The following is an 18,765-nucleotide window of genomic DNA, read 5'->3' on the forward strand; positions in this document are numbered from 1 at the left end:
AAAAACAAAGGCGAAAAGGAAAGGTATAAGCATCTGAATGCAGAGTTCCAAAGAATAGCAAGGAGAGATAAGAAAGCCTTCCTCAGTGATCAATGGAAAGAAATAGAGGAAAACGATACAATGGGAAAGTCTAGAGATCTCTTCAAGAAAACTAGAGATACCAAGGGAACATTTCATGCCAAGATGGTCACAATAAAGGACAGAAATGCTATGGACCTAACAGAAGAAGATATTAAGAAGAGGTGGCAAGAATACATAGAACTATACAAAAGAGATCTTCACGACCCAGATAATCACAATGGTGTGATCACCAACCTAGAGCCAGACAGCCTGGAACGTGAAGTCAAGTTTGCCTTAGGAAGCATCATGACGAGCAAAGGTAGTGGAGGTGATGGAATTCCAGTTGAGCTATTTCAAATCCTAAAAGATGATGCTGTGAAAGTGCTGCACTCAATATGCCAGCAAATATGGAGACCTCAGCTGTTGGGGTCCTTTAATGGACCAGGACCCCGTGGTCCGAAGATGACGATAAGAAAGTGAAAGAGAAAAAGAGGCTGATATTCCCTAGTTTACGCAGAAAACCAGTAAAGTCCTTTGCACAGGACTTCCGTCTCCCACGAAGGCACCGGGCGCCCTCTGGAGGGGGAGTGAAGGCAAGGGCACCTTCTCGAGAGAGTCTTAGAAGCCCGGGCAGGAGAGTGGGCAAGACGGGTCTCTACGCTCCAAGGAATCAGCCAAGGAGAAAGAGAGAAGGAAAGAAAGGCATGGGGACCCAAGGTCTGATGGAGCAAAGGTGCTTTAATGATTTCTCTGTGAGTATATAAAGGCTGTGGTACAAGAAATTTCTTTCAACAATGATAAAGATCAGAAAACCAAATGTACAGTAACCGTTACCAAGGGAACCAGGGGTTAATAATGGTCACAAGGTCAGGAGACAATCCATATCTCAAGAAAGAGGATTGAGACTAAGCAGTTTTGTTATAAAGAGAATGTTTACTAAAGGAGACCCAAGCCCGTCTCACACAATGACCTTAGTTCCTGGAAACAGTGTGCTGTTCTGCTTAAAAAGAAACAAAGGACTTGTGAGAAACAGTATGTAGGAATCCTCCTGTTAAACATTCCCTGATACTCAGCAGAGGCCACAGGACTGGAAAAGGTCAGTTTTCATTCCGGTCCCAAAGAAAGGCAATGCCAAAGAAGATTCAACTACTGCACAATTGCACTCATCTCACACAATGGTAAAGTAATGCTCAAAATTCTCCAAGCCAGGCTTCAACAGTACATGAACCATGAACTTCAAGATGTTCAAGCTGGATTTAGAAAAGGCAGCGGAACCAGAGATTAAATTGCCAACATCCACTGGATCATCGAAAAAGCAAGAGAGTTCCAGAAAAACATCTATTTCTGCTTTATTGGTTATGCAAAAGCCTTTGACTGTGTGGACCACAATAAACTCTGGACAATTCTGAAAGAGATGGGAATACCAGACCACCTGACCTGCCTCTTGAGAAAGCTATATGCAGGTCAGGAAGCAACAGTTAGAACTGGATATGGAACAACAGACTGGTTCCAAACAGGGAAAGGAGTACGTCGAGGCTATATGCTGTCACCCTGCTTATTTAACTTATATGCAGAGTACATCATTAAAAAAGGCTGGGCCGGATGAAGCTCAAGCTGGAATGAAGATTGCCGGGAGAAATATCAATAACCTCAGATATGCAGATGATACCACCTGTATGCAGAAAGTGAAGAACTAAAGAGCTTTTTGAAGAAAGTGAAAGAGGAGAGTGAAAAAGTTGGCTTAAAACTCAACGTTCAGAAAAACTAAAATCATGGCATCTGGTGCCATTATTTTATGTCAAATAGAGGAGGAAACAGTGACTTTATTTTCAGGGGCTCCAAAATCCCTGCAAATAGTGACTTCATTCATGAAATTAAAAGATGCCTGCTCCTTGGAAGAAAAGCTGTGACCAACCTGGACATCATATTAAAAAGCAGAGACATCACTTTGCCAACAAAGGTCCATCTAGTCAAGGCTATGGTTTTTACAGTGGTCATGTATGGATGTGAGAATTGGACTATAAAGAAAGCTGAGCACAGAAGAATTGGTGCTTTTGAACTGTGGCGTTGGAGAAGACTCTTGAGAGTCCGTTGGACTGCAAGGAGATCCAACCAGTCCATCCTAAAGGAAATCAGCCCTAATTATTCATTGGAAGGACTGATGCTGGAGCTGAAATTCCAATACTTTGGCCACCTGATGGGAAGAACTGACTCATTTGAGAAGACCCTGATGCTGGGAATGATTGACGGCAAGAGGAGAAGGGGACGACAGAGGATGAGATGGTTGGATGGCATCATCGACTCAATGGACATGAGTTTGCGTAAACTGCTGGAGTTGGCAATGGACGTGGAGACCTGGTGTGCTGCAGTCCATGGGGTCGCAAAGACTTGTACATGACTGAGCGACTGAACTGACTGACTGATGTTGGTTATCCATTTTAAATATAGCAGTCCATTTAAATATAGCAGTGTGTGCATGTTGATCCCAAACTCCCTTACTATCCCTTCCCCCATCTTTCGTCCCTGGTTCAGTTCAGTTCAGTCGCTTAGTCGTGTCCGACTCTTTGCAACCCCATGAATCACAGCACGCCAGGCCTCCCTGTCCATCACCAACTCCCGGAGTTCACTCAAACTCATGTCCACAGAGTCGGTGATGCCATCCAGCCATCTCATTCTCGGTCGTCCCCTTCTCCTCCCGCCCCCAACCTTTCCCAGCATCAGAGTCTTTTCCAGTGAGTCAACTCGTCGCATGAGGTGGCCAAAGTATTGCAGTTTCAGCTTTAGCATCAGTCCTTCCAATGAACACCCAGGATCGATCTCCTTTAGAATGGACTGGTTGGATCTCCTTGCAGTCCAAGGGACTCTCAAGAGTCTTCTCCAACACCACAGTTCAAAAGCATCAATTCTTCGGCACTCAGCTTTCTTCACAGTCCAACTCTCACATCCATACATGACCACGGGAAAAACCATAGCCTTGACTAGATGGACCTTTGTTGGCAAAGTAATGTCTCTGCTTTTTAATATACTATCAAGGTTGGTCATAACTTTCCTTCCAAGGAGTAAGCTATTTCATGGCTGCAATCAGCATCTGCAGTGATTTTGGAGCCCGAAAAAATAAAGTCTGACACTGTTTCCACTGTTTTTCCATCTATTTCCCATGAAGTGATGGGACCAGATGCCATGATCTTTGTTTTCTGAATGTTGAGCTTCAAGCCAACCTTTTCACTCTCCTCTTTCACTTTCCTCAAGAGGCTTTTGAGTTCCTCTTCACTTTCTGCCATAAGGGTAGTGGCATCTGCATATCTGAGATTATTGATATTTCTCCCAGCGATCTTGATTCCAGCTTGTGCTTCTTCCAGCCCAGCGTTCCTCATGATGTACTCTGCATATAAGTTAAATAAGCAAGGTGACAGTATACAGCCTTGACGTACCCCTTTTCCTATTTGGAACCAGTCTGTTGTTCCATGTCCAGTTCTAACTGTTGCTTCCTGACCTGCATACAGGTTTCTCAAGAGGCAGGTCAGGTGGTCTGGGATTCCCATCTCTTTCAGAATGTTCCACAGTTTATTGTGATCCACACAGTCAAAGGCTTTGGCATAGTCAATGAAGCAGAAATAGATGTTTTTCTGGAACTCTCTTGCTTTCTCCATGATCCAGCGGATGTTGGCAATTTGATCTCTGGTGCCTCTGCCTTTTCTACATCTGACTGATGTTGGTTATCCATTTTAAATATAGCAGTCCATTTAAATATAGCAGTGTGTGCACGTTGATCCCAAACTCCCTTACTGTCCCTTCGCCCATGTTTCATCCCTGGTAGCCATAAATTTTTTGTCTAAGTCTGTGAGTCTGTTTCTGTTTTGTAAATAAATTCATTTATATTATTTCTTTTTTGATTCTGTTTGTAAGGGATATCATATGTTTCTCTTTCTCTGCCTGACTCACTTCACTCAGTATGACACTATGTAGGTCCATCTATGTTGCTGCAAGCGGCATTATTTTATTCTTGTTAATAGTTGAATAATACTCCGTTGTATATATATACCGCATCTTCTTTGTCCATTCCTCTGTTGATTAGCATTTAGGTCGCTTTCATGTCTTGGAGAAGGAAACGGCAACCCACTCCGGTGTTCTTGCCTGGAGAATCCCAGGGACAGGGGAGCCTGGTGGGCTTCCGTCTATGGGGTCACACAGAGTCGGACACGACTGAAGTGACTTAGCAGCAGCAGCAGCAGCAGCATGTCTTGGCTATTGTAAACAGCGGTGCAGTGAACATCAGCATGTATGTATACTTTTGGATCATGTTTGTCTCCAGATGTACGCCCAGGAGTGGGATTGCAGGGTCATATGGTAGCTCTATTTTTAGATTTTTAAGGAACCTCCATACTGTTCTGCATAGTGGCTATACCAGTATACTTTCCCACCAACAGTATAGGAGGGTTCCCTTCTCCCCACACCCTCTCCAGCATTCATTGTTTGTGGATTTTTTGACAATAGCCATTCTGGCTGGTGTGAAGTGATATCTCATTGTTGTTTTGATTTGCATTGCTTTATTAGCCATGTGGAACATCTTTTCATGTGCCTGTTGGCCATCTGTCCTCTTTGGAGAAATGTCGATGTTAAGGTCTCCTGCCCAATTTTTCATATGGTTTCTTTGTTTTGATTATATTAAGCCTAATGAGTTGTTTGTAAATTTTGGAAACTATTCCTTATTGGTCACATCATTTGCAAATATTTTCTGTGGGCTGTTTTTTCATTTTGTTTATTGTTTCCTTTGCTGTGCAAAAACTTTTAAGTTTAATTAGATTACATTTGTTTATCTTTGTTTTTATGTCCATTATTCTGGAAGATGGATCGAATAAGATACTACTGTGATTTATGTCAGAGAGTATTCTACCTATGTTTTCCTCTAGGAGTTTTAATAGTATCCAGTCTCACATTGTGGAGTAGAAAGTGGCAACCCAGTCCAGTATTCTTGCCTGGAAAGCTCCATAGACAGAGGAGCCTGTGCGCTACAGTCCATAGGGTTGCAGAGAGTCTGACATGACTGAGTGACTGAGCACAGTCTCACATTTAGGTCTTTAATCCAGTTTGAGCTTATTTTTGTTTCTGGTGTTGATGAATGACCTAATTTCATTTTTACATGTAGCTGTCTTATTTTTATGCCAGCCTTACACATAGAAAACTAAATTTCTAGTTAAATTGTAGATGATTGTCTTTATTGTACAGTAACTCATCCAGAATTACAATACTTCATTGAGCATTTTGGCATACTTCAGTTTTTTCTTTTCCTGAAAGCCAGAAAATAGAAAACTTTTCTATAAGTTGAGTGATTTATTTTTAAAATTTTTAAAATTAATTCCTTTTATAAAAATACCTCCCAGAAATTATAACTCTTGGATTCAGGCTGGGCACCTCAATAATCAGAGCTATTCTCCTTAATAAACAAGGATAGTATATCTAACTGATGATCAGCAGGGCATGTCCTCTGAGCTGTGTCTTTATTTATTTATTTTTGCTAGTGGCCTTTGATTGTTACCGATTCAGTCCTGTTCTCTTAGTACCCTCTTGTGATTGATGGTTAGACAGGTTGACAGCAGCTGGGGTTAGACATTGTCACCATCAAACAGAGCAAATTACCCTGTGATGGGATGCAGTTAAGTGAACTTTATTCCAGGAGTCTAGAGACCCAGGTTCCAGTCCCAGCTCTGCCACTAAGCTGTGTGACCTTGGACAAGTCATAAACTAGGTCCATAAAAAGGATACAGTTGAATGATCTCTAGGGGCCCTTCTAAAATCACAACTCTGATAGCTGCGACAGAATGCGGACAGCTCATTCTCTGTCCTAGCCAATTAAATTGTGGTGCTTGTACTGGGGAAAGTCGTTTTATTTCAGTTTGTATAATTAGCCTGTGATGTCCAAACCAGCACTTCTCAGTCAGAGAGGAGAGGGGGCAGGAGGAGCTCACACCCTTGGAGGATTGAGTGAAACCCCTCTGGCAGCAACCCCAGCCCACATTCGAAGAGCCCTGCTCTGCCCACTTCTCCCTGTGATGCAGTGTCAAAGACAGGAGTTCTGTTCCTGGGGTCGTGAGGCCAGAGGGTGGGTTAAGAACTACTACTTTCAGAGAACAGCCTCGAGAGAGAAGAGGAGCAGGGTTCAGGTTACCCTTCCCTCCTGCTGCTGGTTTTCCTGGGCACTGAAGTTCGAGTCCTTGGAGCTTCCTGCTGTGTTTCAGAAGTTACAACCTCTGGACTCCTGTCTTTACAGAAACAACGCGGTGATTGTTTGCTTTTCCCACCCCTCTGGTTAACTCCATTTTTTTTTTTTTTTTTCATCCTTCGAATCAGGAGAGAGCACTAGCAATCTGTTTAATTTTCCCAGATTGGAGATTAACCAAAGATTAACCTAGCAGAGATGATAAAACCCACTGAGTCATTGTGCAGGTTTTGCCTTTCATAGATCATAAAATACTCCAATTGAGGATAATTTACTATCCCTGGGAAATACAAACCTATAAAATAATGTTTCAGAACCAAGTATAAAACCAGTTTTATAGGCAGACATCCTTCTCTCTGCCACCAGCATAGCAAATTCCCAGATTAACTCTGTCTCTTCACAGAGAAAAGTCAGCCCTGTACCTCAAGTAGATGGATTTCCCCTTCTCACACTGGGGTGTGTAGGTGCGTCAGGGCATATGTAGGTATGCTAGGGAGGTTTAGAACCATACATAGTTATGTCTGGGCCACCTTACCAAGTGTGACTTTAACTGAGATATTTGGTTAAATACATATTTGACCAGTTGAAAGCTTTTGTCACCTGCACCCAGAAGCAGCATTGTCCAAACCTCGTGTTCTGTATCAGCTTGTCTCTCACTTTTTCTCTTGGAAACCTAGAGAGGTAAGCACAGCTAGGTGGAGTGACTGATTGGAGAAATTGTAACAAGGTGTTACTGCTGCTCCAGTGGGATTAACAGCTGCTGTTTTGAGAGGAGATTATGCTGATACCACTGACTGGTAGACCCTCTGGAATGCTGATGGGCAAGCAGCCTATCTCGATGTGGCCCACGAGCTGAGGATAGTTTTAGGGTTGTAAACAGAAAAGAATATATGATAAAGATGTATGTGGCCGACCATGCTTGAAACTTAACTCTCTGGCCATTTACAGGAAGAGTCGTCCACCTATAGGGATTTCTCCATGAGATCTGAACACCTTTGACTGTCAGATATGTTTGTCATCTTGCTGGGGGCTTGTTTTGATTGCCATGTACCCTTTCCACCCTTACTCCCCACACAAGCCTCAAAATTAAATTGACTTGGTCCACAGGTTCTAACCCTGCCACAGGAGCTGTCCCATTAGAAAACATTAATGAACATACTGGACTTGATCCATTCAATGTTCATTTAAATTTACATTTTTAAAGTGGAAAAGTGTTTAAATTCTCTTTTCACCTTGGATTATAGGTTAGTGGTTACAAAAATAAAGTTTATGAGATATGAACCCAAACTCAATTACAATTCATAACCAAATGAGGAAAAATTCAGTGTGAAATCATGGAAGGTCATGGTAAATCTGGCATTTCTCAGAGACACTACAAGGGGAGGAATGAATTCAAACTAAGATGGAGCAGTAATTGGAAAATCACAAGACAATGTACTCAAAGGTTTATTTAAAGTATTGGTTTTGTTCTTGTGCAAATATAAATGAGTATAAACTTTGGGATCATTTATGTGTGAGAACTCCGGGTAATTAATTACATGAAACTGCCACTCTTGAAATTTCCTTTAAAAGCCAGTCATGGAAGTCTTGAAATCTAGGCCAACAGTAGTATAGTGAATTAACAGAAAAATAGAGAATCTCACTAGCAAAGAAAGATTTTCTTCAAGCTATTTGTGAGACCAATTTTGGAAACCTTTGAACAGGAAAACAAGTAATGTGAGAAATTTTGATGATGTTGTCAGTATAGATATGGTTGAATATGTCTTCAGTCAAAAAGGAGATTGACTAAGAAAGTTGTCCTTATCATTTAAGACCATCCTGTAACACACTTTACTATACTAAAAAGTCAAGCATGAACCTCTGATAAACTGTAGTTAACATGATCACTTACTTTTCATGTTGACAAAGCAAATGTTGGCGATTGATCTTTTATTAGATTGTTATTCATTTTTGTTCTCTTTTGATAGCACCATTATTGAGGTGTAATTCACATATCATACAGCTTAATCTTTAAAGTGAAGACTTCAGTGGTTTTTAGTGTATTCGCAGCATTGAACAGGCATTACCACAGTTTTAGAACCGAAATCCCTAGGCAATCTCTAATCTGATTTTTATCACTATTGATTTTGTCTGTTCTGGACATTTCCTATAAGTAGAATCATACAGTATATGTGGAGTTCTGTGATGGCTTATTTTTACTGGTTTTTAAGGTTTATCCATGTTATATCATGTATCAGTACTTCTTTCCTTTTTATGGCTGAGTAATACTTTGGTCACCTTATGCGACGAGTTGACTCACTGGAAAAGACTCTGATGCTGGGAAAGGTTGGGGGTGGGAGGAGAAGGGGATGACCAAGAATGAGCTGACTGGATGGCATCACCGACTCTGTGGACATGAGTTTGAGTGAACTCCGGGAGTTGGTGATGGACAGGGAGGCCTGGCGTGCTGTGATTCATGGGGTCGCGGAGAGTCGGACACAAATGAGCAACTGAACTGACTGAATATTCCATTGTGTGAATATACCACATTTGTTTATCCATCCATGAGTTTATAGACAGTGGGTTGTTTCCGTCTTTTGGCAGTTATGAAAAATGCTACTGTGAATAGTTGTGTAAAAATTCTATGTGGCCATATGCTTCCCATTCCTTGGGACATGTGCCTAGGAGTAGAATTACTGAGTTACGTGGTAACTCTGTGTTTAAGACTGGAAGAAACCACTGAACTGTTTTCCAGATTGGAGGCACCATTTTATGTTTCCACCAACAGTGTATGAGAGTTCTAATGTTTCTATATCCTCACCAGTTCTTGTTCTAGTTTTTTTTTTTTTTTTTTTATAACCATCTAGTGGGTGTGAACTCGCACCTCACTGTGGCTTTGATTCGCATCTCCCTGATGACTAGTAATGCTGAACATCTTTTCAGGTGCTTATTGGATATTTGTAGATCTTCTTTGGAGAGGTACCTATTCAGATCATTTGTGTCTCTTTTAATGAGGTAGATCTTTGATCTTTATATGACTGGACATTGTAGGCAATTGATACATATTTACTTATTGAACTGGATAAGTAAAAGAATGAATCAGTACATAAACTTTTATATTCTTATGCTTATTATGAGAAAAAGTAATAATGTTAGAGAAGAGACCATGCTTGTTGGGTAATGGCTATAAGCCCAGTGTGTAGTAGACTCTGAAAGCCTGCCACTGTGTAGGTGCTTGTTGAGTGTATGAATGTTGGTTGTAGCATATTTCATGGTAAAATTAACTGGAGAAATTATAAAGTCATGATTATGTTAATGAGCATGATATCAACTGGAAGGCATTTGCAAACGTGTAAACAAATGTTTTCATTTTTAAGACTTGGGCTTAAAATAGCAAGGGCTCAGGGCCACTGTGCACGTCAGATACACTTGCAGTTACTTCTTGGTTTACTTACAACAGCTGGCTTGTAGTTCATCCATCTCTTGTTGTTCTCAGTGTTTCACTTTTAACAGCAATGTTAATACTCTTTTTAAAATTATTTTTAAAGGAAAATATGGATTATACAGCTTAGAAGAGGGTTGTCATCTAAGTCTGCCTTTTTTCCACCTGGAAAAAAATTAAACAGTGGGAAGTACTAAGGGAAAGTAAGCCAAAACTTAATATCATGAATGACTTCACCATTCAACTTAATAAAAAATGACTCCCAAAGTAGCCTGTTTGAGAGATTTTTCAAGCTTAGTTTCTGCTGTAAAGCAAAGTGACTCTGTTTTATGTATGTGTGCATGTGTAACATGTGTGTATATATTTGTAGTGTGTGTGTGTATATATATGTAATTTGTGTGTGTGTGTATATATTTGTAGTGTGTGTGTATATATATATATGTAATTTGTGTGTGTGTGTGTATATATATGTAATTTGTGTGTGTGTGTATATATATATGTAATTTGTGTGTGTGTGTGTATATATATGTAATTTGTGTGTGTGTGTATATATTTATTTACATAGTCCTCATAGTCTTTTCCGTTATGGTTTATCACAAGGTATTGAATGTGGTTCCCTGTGCTGTCCAGTAGGACCTGTTGCTTGTCCATCCTGTTATAATAGTTTGTATCTGCTACCTCCAAACTCCTCATCCTTCCCTCTTCCACTCCCCCCTCCTTCTTGGCCACCACAAGTCTGCTCTCTAGGTCTATGTGTCTGTTTTATAGATAGGTTGATTTTTTTTTTGTCACATGTTTAGAGTCCACATATAGGTGATATCATGTGGTATTTGTCTTTCTCTTGTTGACTTACTTCACTTAGTATGATAATCTCTAGGTTCATCTGTATTGCTGCAAATGGCATTATTTTATTCTTTTTTATGGCCGAGTAGTATTCAACTGTATATATGTACCACATCTTTATCCATTTATCTGTCAGTGGACCTTTCAGCTGTTTCCATGTCTTGGCTATTATGAGTAGTACTTCTGTGAACACAGGGGTGTATGTATCTTTTTAAAATACAGTTTTGTCAGGAAACAGACCAAATAGATAAACCATAATGGAAAAGATTATGAAAAAGACTAATATACACACACACAAACGTATAACTGAGTCAGTTCACTTTACAGCAGAAATTAACACAGATTTGTAAATAAACTGTAGTTCAATAAAATTTTTAAGATGCTTTCACAGTCTTTGGTTAAGTTTCTAAGCTTGAAAAACCTGCCAAACAAATTACTTTCGGAGCCATATTTTATTAAGTTTAATGGTGAAATCATTCATGTCAAGCTTTGGTTTGTTTACAGGAGTGGGATTGCTGGATCATATGATAGTTCTATAGTTTTTGTGTGTTGTTTTTGGTTTTTGTTTTCTGAGGAACCTCCATACTATTTTCCATAGTGGCTGTACCAACTTGCATTCCCATCGACAGTGTAGGAGGGCTTTTCTGCACACCTTCTCCAGCATTATAGACTTTTAAATGATGACCATTCTGACTGGTGTGAGGTGATAACCTCATTGTAGTTTTAATTTGCATTTCCTTGATAATTAGCAATGTTGAACATCTTTTCATGTGCCTGTTGGCTCAGCCATCTGTGTGTCTTTGGAGAAATGTCCATTTAGGTCTTCTGCCCATTTTTCAGTTGGGTTGTTTGGTTTGTTGTTGTTGAGTTATATGAGTTGTTTGTACATTTTGGAGAGTTAAGTCCAAAATCATTTGTAAATACTGAATCATTTGTAAATATTTTCTCCCATCCTTTGGTTGTCTTTTCATTTTGGTTGTTGTTTTTATGATTTCCTTTGCTGTGCAAAACTTTATAAGTTTGATTAGGTCCCATTTGTTTATTTTTCTTTTTATTTCTGTTGCCTTAGGTGACTGACCTAAGAAAACATTGCCACAATTTATGTCAGAGAATGTTTTGCCTATGTTCACCTCTAGGAGTTTCATGGTGTTGTATCTTATATTTAAGTCTTTAAACCATTTTGAGTTTATTCGTATGTACGGCAAGAGGATGTGTTTTAACTTCTTTGGTGTACAGGCAGCTGTACAGTTTTCCCAACACCACTTGTTGCAGAGAATGTCTTTTGCCCATTGTCTTTTCTTGTATCCTTTGTCCTTATGTTAATTGTCCTTAGATGTGTGGCAACCTGTGAAAGTTTTTGTTGAAATATAATATCACTACAATGGGGAAAATAGTTGAGAATTGAATGGAGACAGTATGTTATGAATCTGATCAATCTTTTGAGATTCTTAGCTGTAGTGATTAAAGCTTTAGTGATTGGGTGACTTATTGATTTAGTGATTTAAGAAAACTATGGTTATGAACTAATCTCACCCACTTAAATTATATTATAAAAATTCCCATAGTCAAGAGTGGCCAGGGAATTAGGGGCCTTCTCCTCACCATATGACTCAAAAGTCATATAACCATATGACTTAATCTCAGAGCAAGACAGTTACGAAATATCCATCAATAGCAGCCCAAAATATTACCACGTTAGGGCATCTGAGTATCACTACTCAAGTTTAAAAAAGTTATTGCAAATATTGTGACATTTTAGTAAGGAAGATTCAGCATTGCCTAAATTCTGAACATATACAGTGTCTTTCTCTCTCTTCTTCTGTAGCACAGCCCCAAGTGTGGTTTTTTTAACTTATTTAAGTGGAGGATATTGACTTTACAGTATTGTAATGGTTTTTGCCATGTACATCAGCATGAATAAGCCACAGGTATATATGTGGCCTCTCCCTCTTGGACTCCCCTCCCATCTCCCTCCCCACCCCATCCCTCCAGGTTGTCACAGAGCACTGTTTTTGGGTCCCTGTGTCATACATCAAACTCCCACTGGCTGTCTGTTTTACATATGGTAATGTGCATGTTTCAGTGCTATTCTCTCCAATCATTCCACCCTCTCATTCTCCCACTGTGTCCAAAATCTGTTTTTCATGTCTGTGTCTCCTCTGCTGCCCTGCACATAGGATCATCAGTACCATCTTTCTAGATTCCATATATGTGTGTCAATATACGATATTTGTTGCTCTGTTTCTGACTTACTTCACTCTGTAGAATAGGCTCTGGGTTCATCCACCTCATTAGAACTGACTCAAATGTGTTCCTTTTTATAGCTGAGTAATATTCCATTGTGTATATGTGGCACAACTTCCTTATCCGTTCATCTGCTGATGGACATCTAGGTTGTTTCCATATCCTAACTATTGTAAATAGTGCTGCAGTGAGCATTGGGGTACATGTGTCTTTTTCAGTTCTGGTTTCCTCGGGGTCTATGCCAAGTAGTGGGATTGCTAGATCATATAGTAGTTTTAGTCCTAGTTTTTTAAAGAATCTCCATACTGTTCTCCATAGTGGTTGTATCAGTTTGTATTGGAAAACTGGATGAATTCAGAAGAACGACAGTGTATATTCTATGGTGTCTTTCTTTTGAATTCATCTAGTTTCCAAAGTTGATAAAGTTAAGGAAGTTTAACACCTCACCCGGAAGTCAGTGAGATGAGTATTCATTTTTCTCCTCATAATTACTTAAAACATTATATTTAAATTAAAAACAATGTGGGCTTTGGGTACCATTCTTATCATCATGATGATGATACCTCTCTAATGAAAATATACACTAAATAGGAAAGAACTCAGAATTTCAGTAAGCAGTTAAAATAGGAGACTGAGAAGATGCTCCTTGCTTCAGCCATGCTTGTAGGCTTCTTGGAGGAATTTCACTTCTCCAGTGCTCAGGCTACTTTGATGGAAGAGTTTGAGAGTTTCCAACATTCATGGGTTCTGTCTGTCTGGTGCATGAGTAAGAAAAACTTGCCTTTTGCTACAGCCTCAGAGCAGGGTCCTGGCAGGAAAAAGACCACAAAGTAGGCTGGAATTGTTTGACAGAATTCACAGAGTGACTGTTTTACAAAAAGAATTTGAAGACCAAAGGGTAAAGGGAACTCAGTGGAGGTGCTGAGGCTACAAAGGATTTGCAGCAGCAGGAAGCCATTACTGCCTCCAGGCCTGAAGGTGTTCCTGGCTGCTCTGAGCAGAACTGTGGATCTCAAGGCACATAGAGCCCCGGGATGAGCTGTGGATTGCAGCACATAGCCCTCACTCCACTCTCCCCCAACCCACCCTCCACCCCACCCCCAACAAGCACAACCTGGAAGCAATGAAGGTCCGCCAGACCCCTCTCTTCTCCGATACTGCTCTCTCCTGCCAGTTCTTCCACTGGCCTAGTGCACTCAGAACCCACAGGGCAAGGGGTCCCAGGGAGAATTCCTTAGAAATCAGATGCCAGCATCTGAGGTAGAGAAAAATCAGGCTCTGCCCTCGCGGGGTGACTGGATTCATTCAGAGCTTTGCTTGCAGTTACAGAAACCACCTCCATGGGGTGAAGCAAAACAGAGACTGTTATAAGGCTGCAGGGCGCCATGGCAACTGAGGGGGAGATGCAGCCGGACCTCAGGAAAGAAGGGGCCTAGAAGCCCACGAAACCCAGAACATGCTCCTTTGTGTTACTCTTTCATCTGAACCTTGGTTTAATTATTCTTCCCTGGGAAACCAGCACAGTCTTTCTCTGCTGCTTGGTTCACCAGCAGGACAGAGGGACGTCAGCACAAGCTTAGAGGTTCCAGTTCCAACTCTCCCTTCTCTCTGTCCCAGTCCTGAATCCCAGGAAAGTTTACTCTGGTTGGAACAGCTCAGATGAAGTACCTACTCCTGGGCCCTGTGGCCAGAGGCATAGGGACACAAAACAGAAGCATGCTTGCTGTCAGCCCACCCCATGTGAGATGGAGCTTAGAAGAATGCTGTCCATGCATCCCATGCAACAGGCTTCATAAATTTTACTTCTGAGCCAGACCCCGAAGTACTAAGATTGAGTAAAGTGCCAGAGGAATTTTTCTTTCTTTCTTTATTGGAAAATATTTTTGCTACTGTTACTCAAAGTCACATGATGGGCCTTAGAAAAAAGAATCACTTCTGCATCATTTAAAGTGGGTTAAACTAAGCAAGTATGAGGACAAGAATATGTGTATTTTTCATATGTATAAATTTTAAGTGTGTATGTATATATACATATATACACACATGTATGTATATGAAAGTGAAAGTGTTAGTCTCTCAGTTGTGTCCAACTCTTTGTAACCCCACAGACTGTAGTCCACCAGACTCCTCTGTCCGTGGAATTCTCCAGGCAAGAATACTAGAGTAGCTTTCCATTGCCTTGTCCAGGGGATCTTCCCAACCCAGGGATCAAACCCAGGTCTCCTGTATTGCAGGCAAGCTCTTTACCATCTCAGCCACCAGGGAAGCTAAATCTTAAAGGCTGGGCTCATCAGGGATACTTACAAACACATGTATAAGAGCATACATACTCATTTTATCCTTAAAGAATATTAATCTTTAATATAAGGTTAATCATAGATAGCATAATAATAGAAGCTTGCATTTGTTGTTGTAGGTTCTTTATATGATTTATTGTGTTTAATTGTTACAGTGACGCTATGGAGTACGACTGTTATCCCCATTTTACGTGTAAGGAGACTTAATCATATAGAGGTTTAGCGGATAATTCTTACTCCTCTTATACTTCAGGGAAATGTAGACTAGACAAAAAATCATGACTCACCGAAAGAATACAGGAATGGAATGACACCTTATTATTAGTCATGGTTCATGGGAGTCTCCTGATGTCTATGTTACGCCCCCTTTAGGTATATCAAGATTGGAGATAAAGAATGTGAATTCAACCACAACTTTCGTCTTATCCTTCACACAAAACTGGTAAATCCTCACTATAAGCCAGAACTGCAGGCTCAGATCACCCTCCTCAATTTCACGGTCACAGAAGATGGTCTGGAAGCCCAGCTGCTGGCAGAGGTTGTCAATATTGAAAGGCCAGACTTGGAGAAACTTAAGGTGAAAATTATGAAATTATCCCTCAGCACTTATTCAGTACCTTCTTTGCACAAATGATAGTGCCAGACACGGGAGTATAAGATGGGATGCCTGCCTTCCAGGATCCTGCAATCTAATTAAGAAAAATGAGAATATATGTGAACAGTTAGGTAGCAACTCAAGATACTTCTGATTAAGGAAGTAGTCAGGATTGTGCCCCAGGAGATGGACTCATTGTGGGTCTTGTTTGATGCACGTGACTCTGGCAAGCACAGAGTTGGACTCATAGAAGCAGGGCTGGAGAAACAGATACATGCCCTAGAAGGTTGGAAAGAACAGAGGGTAGAGAGGGATCTGCCCTGCACTTCCTCTCCTAAGAGATCCCCAAACACTGGGCCCTCAGAAGTTTTTAACTCTCAAGTTCTGCCCCCAGGAATTAGGCAATTACTACTTTACATGTTCCTGAGAAGCTGTGACTGCATTCACCCATCTCTGTAGTTTTTAGCATGGCAATTGCCCTGTGACCTCAGTTCTCTGACAGATACAAGAAGGGCTGTGATGTTTAGCTTTTATCCTGTTATGGGGATGGAAATAATGCCTTCTCTCTTTAGATATAGAACAGAAACCAGAAGTTTTTTCCTCCGGGTTCATAATGTTCCATGATTATGATGTATGGTCATACTCTGGACCCTGGAGTACAACCAGCTCTTACCATGCCTTCTAAATTTAAAGTTTAAATGCATTGCAAAGAAATAATACAAACAAGCAAGAAAATACAAATATTTAAAAATCTGTACTTTAGCAGGTGGTGAAGGAGGCAGAGATGTTTGACATACAAAAATGCGTATATTTTTATGATATGCCAAAATTTCATGTGCAATTATCCCTTGATTATCTCCATCTAGATTTAAAAAATAATTTGTACCTTACTTTAATTGGGAAAATTTCTGGGCATATTTATGTGCATTGCTTTTAAAGAATTTTTAAAGATTATGATTAGTACAATTGTAATGCTAAGTGTTTTATTTTATATGAAATAATCTGAATTTATTCACTGTCTCTCACCTTTTGCTTGGTTTGCATTAGCTGGTTCTAACAAAGCACCAAAATGACTTTAAGATAGAGCTGAAGCACCTGGAGGACGACCTCCTTCTGCGTCTCTCTGCAGCAGAAGGGAGCTTTCTAGATGACACCAAACTGGTAGAAAGACTGGAGAGGGCAAAGGCCACTGCAGCCGAGATAGAGCGCAAGGTAGGAAAAGGCAGGCAGGCGCTGCCTGGAGGGTTGTTTTCTTTTAACTTTTTATCGTGGAGTACAGTTGATTAACTGTGTTGTGTTTGTTTCAGGTGTTCAACAAAGTGATTCAGTTATACATGTATCTCTTCTTTTCCCAATTAGTTTTTTTTTTTTTTTTTATAGTATATTGAGCAGCGTTCCCTGTGCTGTACAGTAGGTCCTTGTTGACTATCCATTTTAAATATAGCAGTGCGTACCTGTGTATCACAAGCTCCCTAACGATCCCTCCCTAACCTGCCCTCCCCCACCAACCTTAAGTTCATTCTCTATGTCTGTGAGCCTGTTTCTGTTTTGTAAATAAGTTTATTTGTGTCATCGGTTTGAAGATTCCACATATAAGCAATATCATAGGATTTTTCTCCCTCTGACTTCACTCAGTATGACAACCTCTAGGTCCGTCCATGTTGCTCCAAATGTCTTTACATCATTCCTTTTTAATGGCTGAGCAATAGTCCATCACATATATGTACCACATCTTCTGTATCCGTTCTTCTATCGAACAATTAGGTGCTTCCACGTCTTGGCTATTGTAAATAGTGCTTCAATGTTTGTTGGACTTCTGGAGGGCTTATTCTGTTTGAATGAAGTGCTTGGGGAGAAGTGTAGGCCCACTTGGGCATTACTCTAAGAGGACTGACTATGGAATTCAGGCCTTTTCATAAACTGCCCTTAAAAAGTGAACTCTGTGGATTTCTGAATGGAGATAGAGATGTTGAACTTGTGCGTCTCCTAATGCAACAGAGATTCAGTCGTTCATGGTAGACTCTGTCAGCCTGTTATTTTTTCCTGAGTGACTAAATTGGAAGGAAATTGGGCCCTGCTGACTTATGTAGTCTAAAATATTAAAAGGCTTAGCCTTCAGCTTCAGCAAACCGACACCCTACAGTCTCACCACAGGCTTCCTAGTCTGTCATACATTTTACAGAAATACTTAGAGCTTAAGTTTTGTTTACAGGCCTTCAGTGCTGGGAAACTGAGCAAAGGATGGTCTCCCACTGCATTCAAATGCATTATTTCCCCAGGAAAGTGACGTTTCCTGAAAGCTAGAAAAAAAAGTTCACTTAGTAGACTTCCTGCTGAACATCCAACATGTGTCCTAATATGCCTTGTGTGTGCACACTGGACTTTCACACATGGCCACTAGTCTTTAAAATGCTGAGGTTTCAAAATGAGAGGGACCCTTATGTGCTTTCTGGAGTATCCTCATTACTAAGTAATCTATTAATTACCTAGCCAACACTGTGTTACCACACATCCAATATATTTGTCTTAGTTTTAAGCAAGGAAATGGAATCCCACATTACTCTTTCAAGTAAGTGAATTCTAGGTAGCTCCTAAAATGGTAAAGATTAGGGCAATTAAGTAAATTAGGTCTTAGCTTTGAAGTTAACTTCTAATTGTCTCTTAAAATATCTCTGCTATCTTTCTAACATTTTTCCATGTAGGAGCTTCCTTCTTTGCTCTACATTAAAAATTTTTTTTAATATTTCTATTGGGGTATGATTGATTTACAACGTTATATTAGTTTCAGGCATACAGCAAAGGGAATTTGTGATAAAAATACATATATCCACTCTTTTTTAGATTCTTTTCCCATATAAGCCATCACAGAATATTGAGTACAATTCCCTGTACTATGCAGTAGATCCTTATTAGGTATCTGTTTTATTGATAGTAGTATCTATATATGAATCCCAATCTCCCAAGTTATCCCTCCCTTCCACTTACCCCTGAGTAACCATTTGAAGTACATACCAATATGTGCCTTCTGCAAGTACACCGTCAAAAAGCTAAATGAATTGTTAGACAGGGCTATTTACAGTTATCCTCT

The 18,765-nt window shown here is 40.2% G+C and overlaps 1 protein-coding gene across 1 annotated transcript in view; it reads left to right on the forward strand.

Annotated features, from left to right (window-relative positions):
• The window catches only part of DNAH11 (dynein axonemal heavy chain 11), a 390,076-nt gene that overhangs the window by 311,148 nt on the left and 60,163 nt on the right, over positions 1-18,765 (forward strand). Inside the window, exons 66-67 of the mRNA XM_088833659.1 lie at positions 15,455-15,659; positions 16,725-16,889. Coding sequence (XP_088689785.1) covers positions 15,455-15,659; positions 16,725-16,889 — 370 coding nt within the window. The remainder of the gene's footprint in view (positions 1-15,454; positions 15,660-16,724; positions 16,890-18,765) is intronic.

Source organism: Moschus berezovskii, chromosome 3 (genome assembly GCF_049115385.1).
Source record: "Moschus berezovskii isolate FMDL1 chromosome 3, NW_MosBer_1.0, whole genome shotgun sequence".
Classification (NCBI taxonomy): Eukaryota; Metazoa; Chordata; class Mammalia; order Artiodactyla; family Moschidae; genus Moschus; species Moschus berezovskii.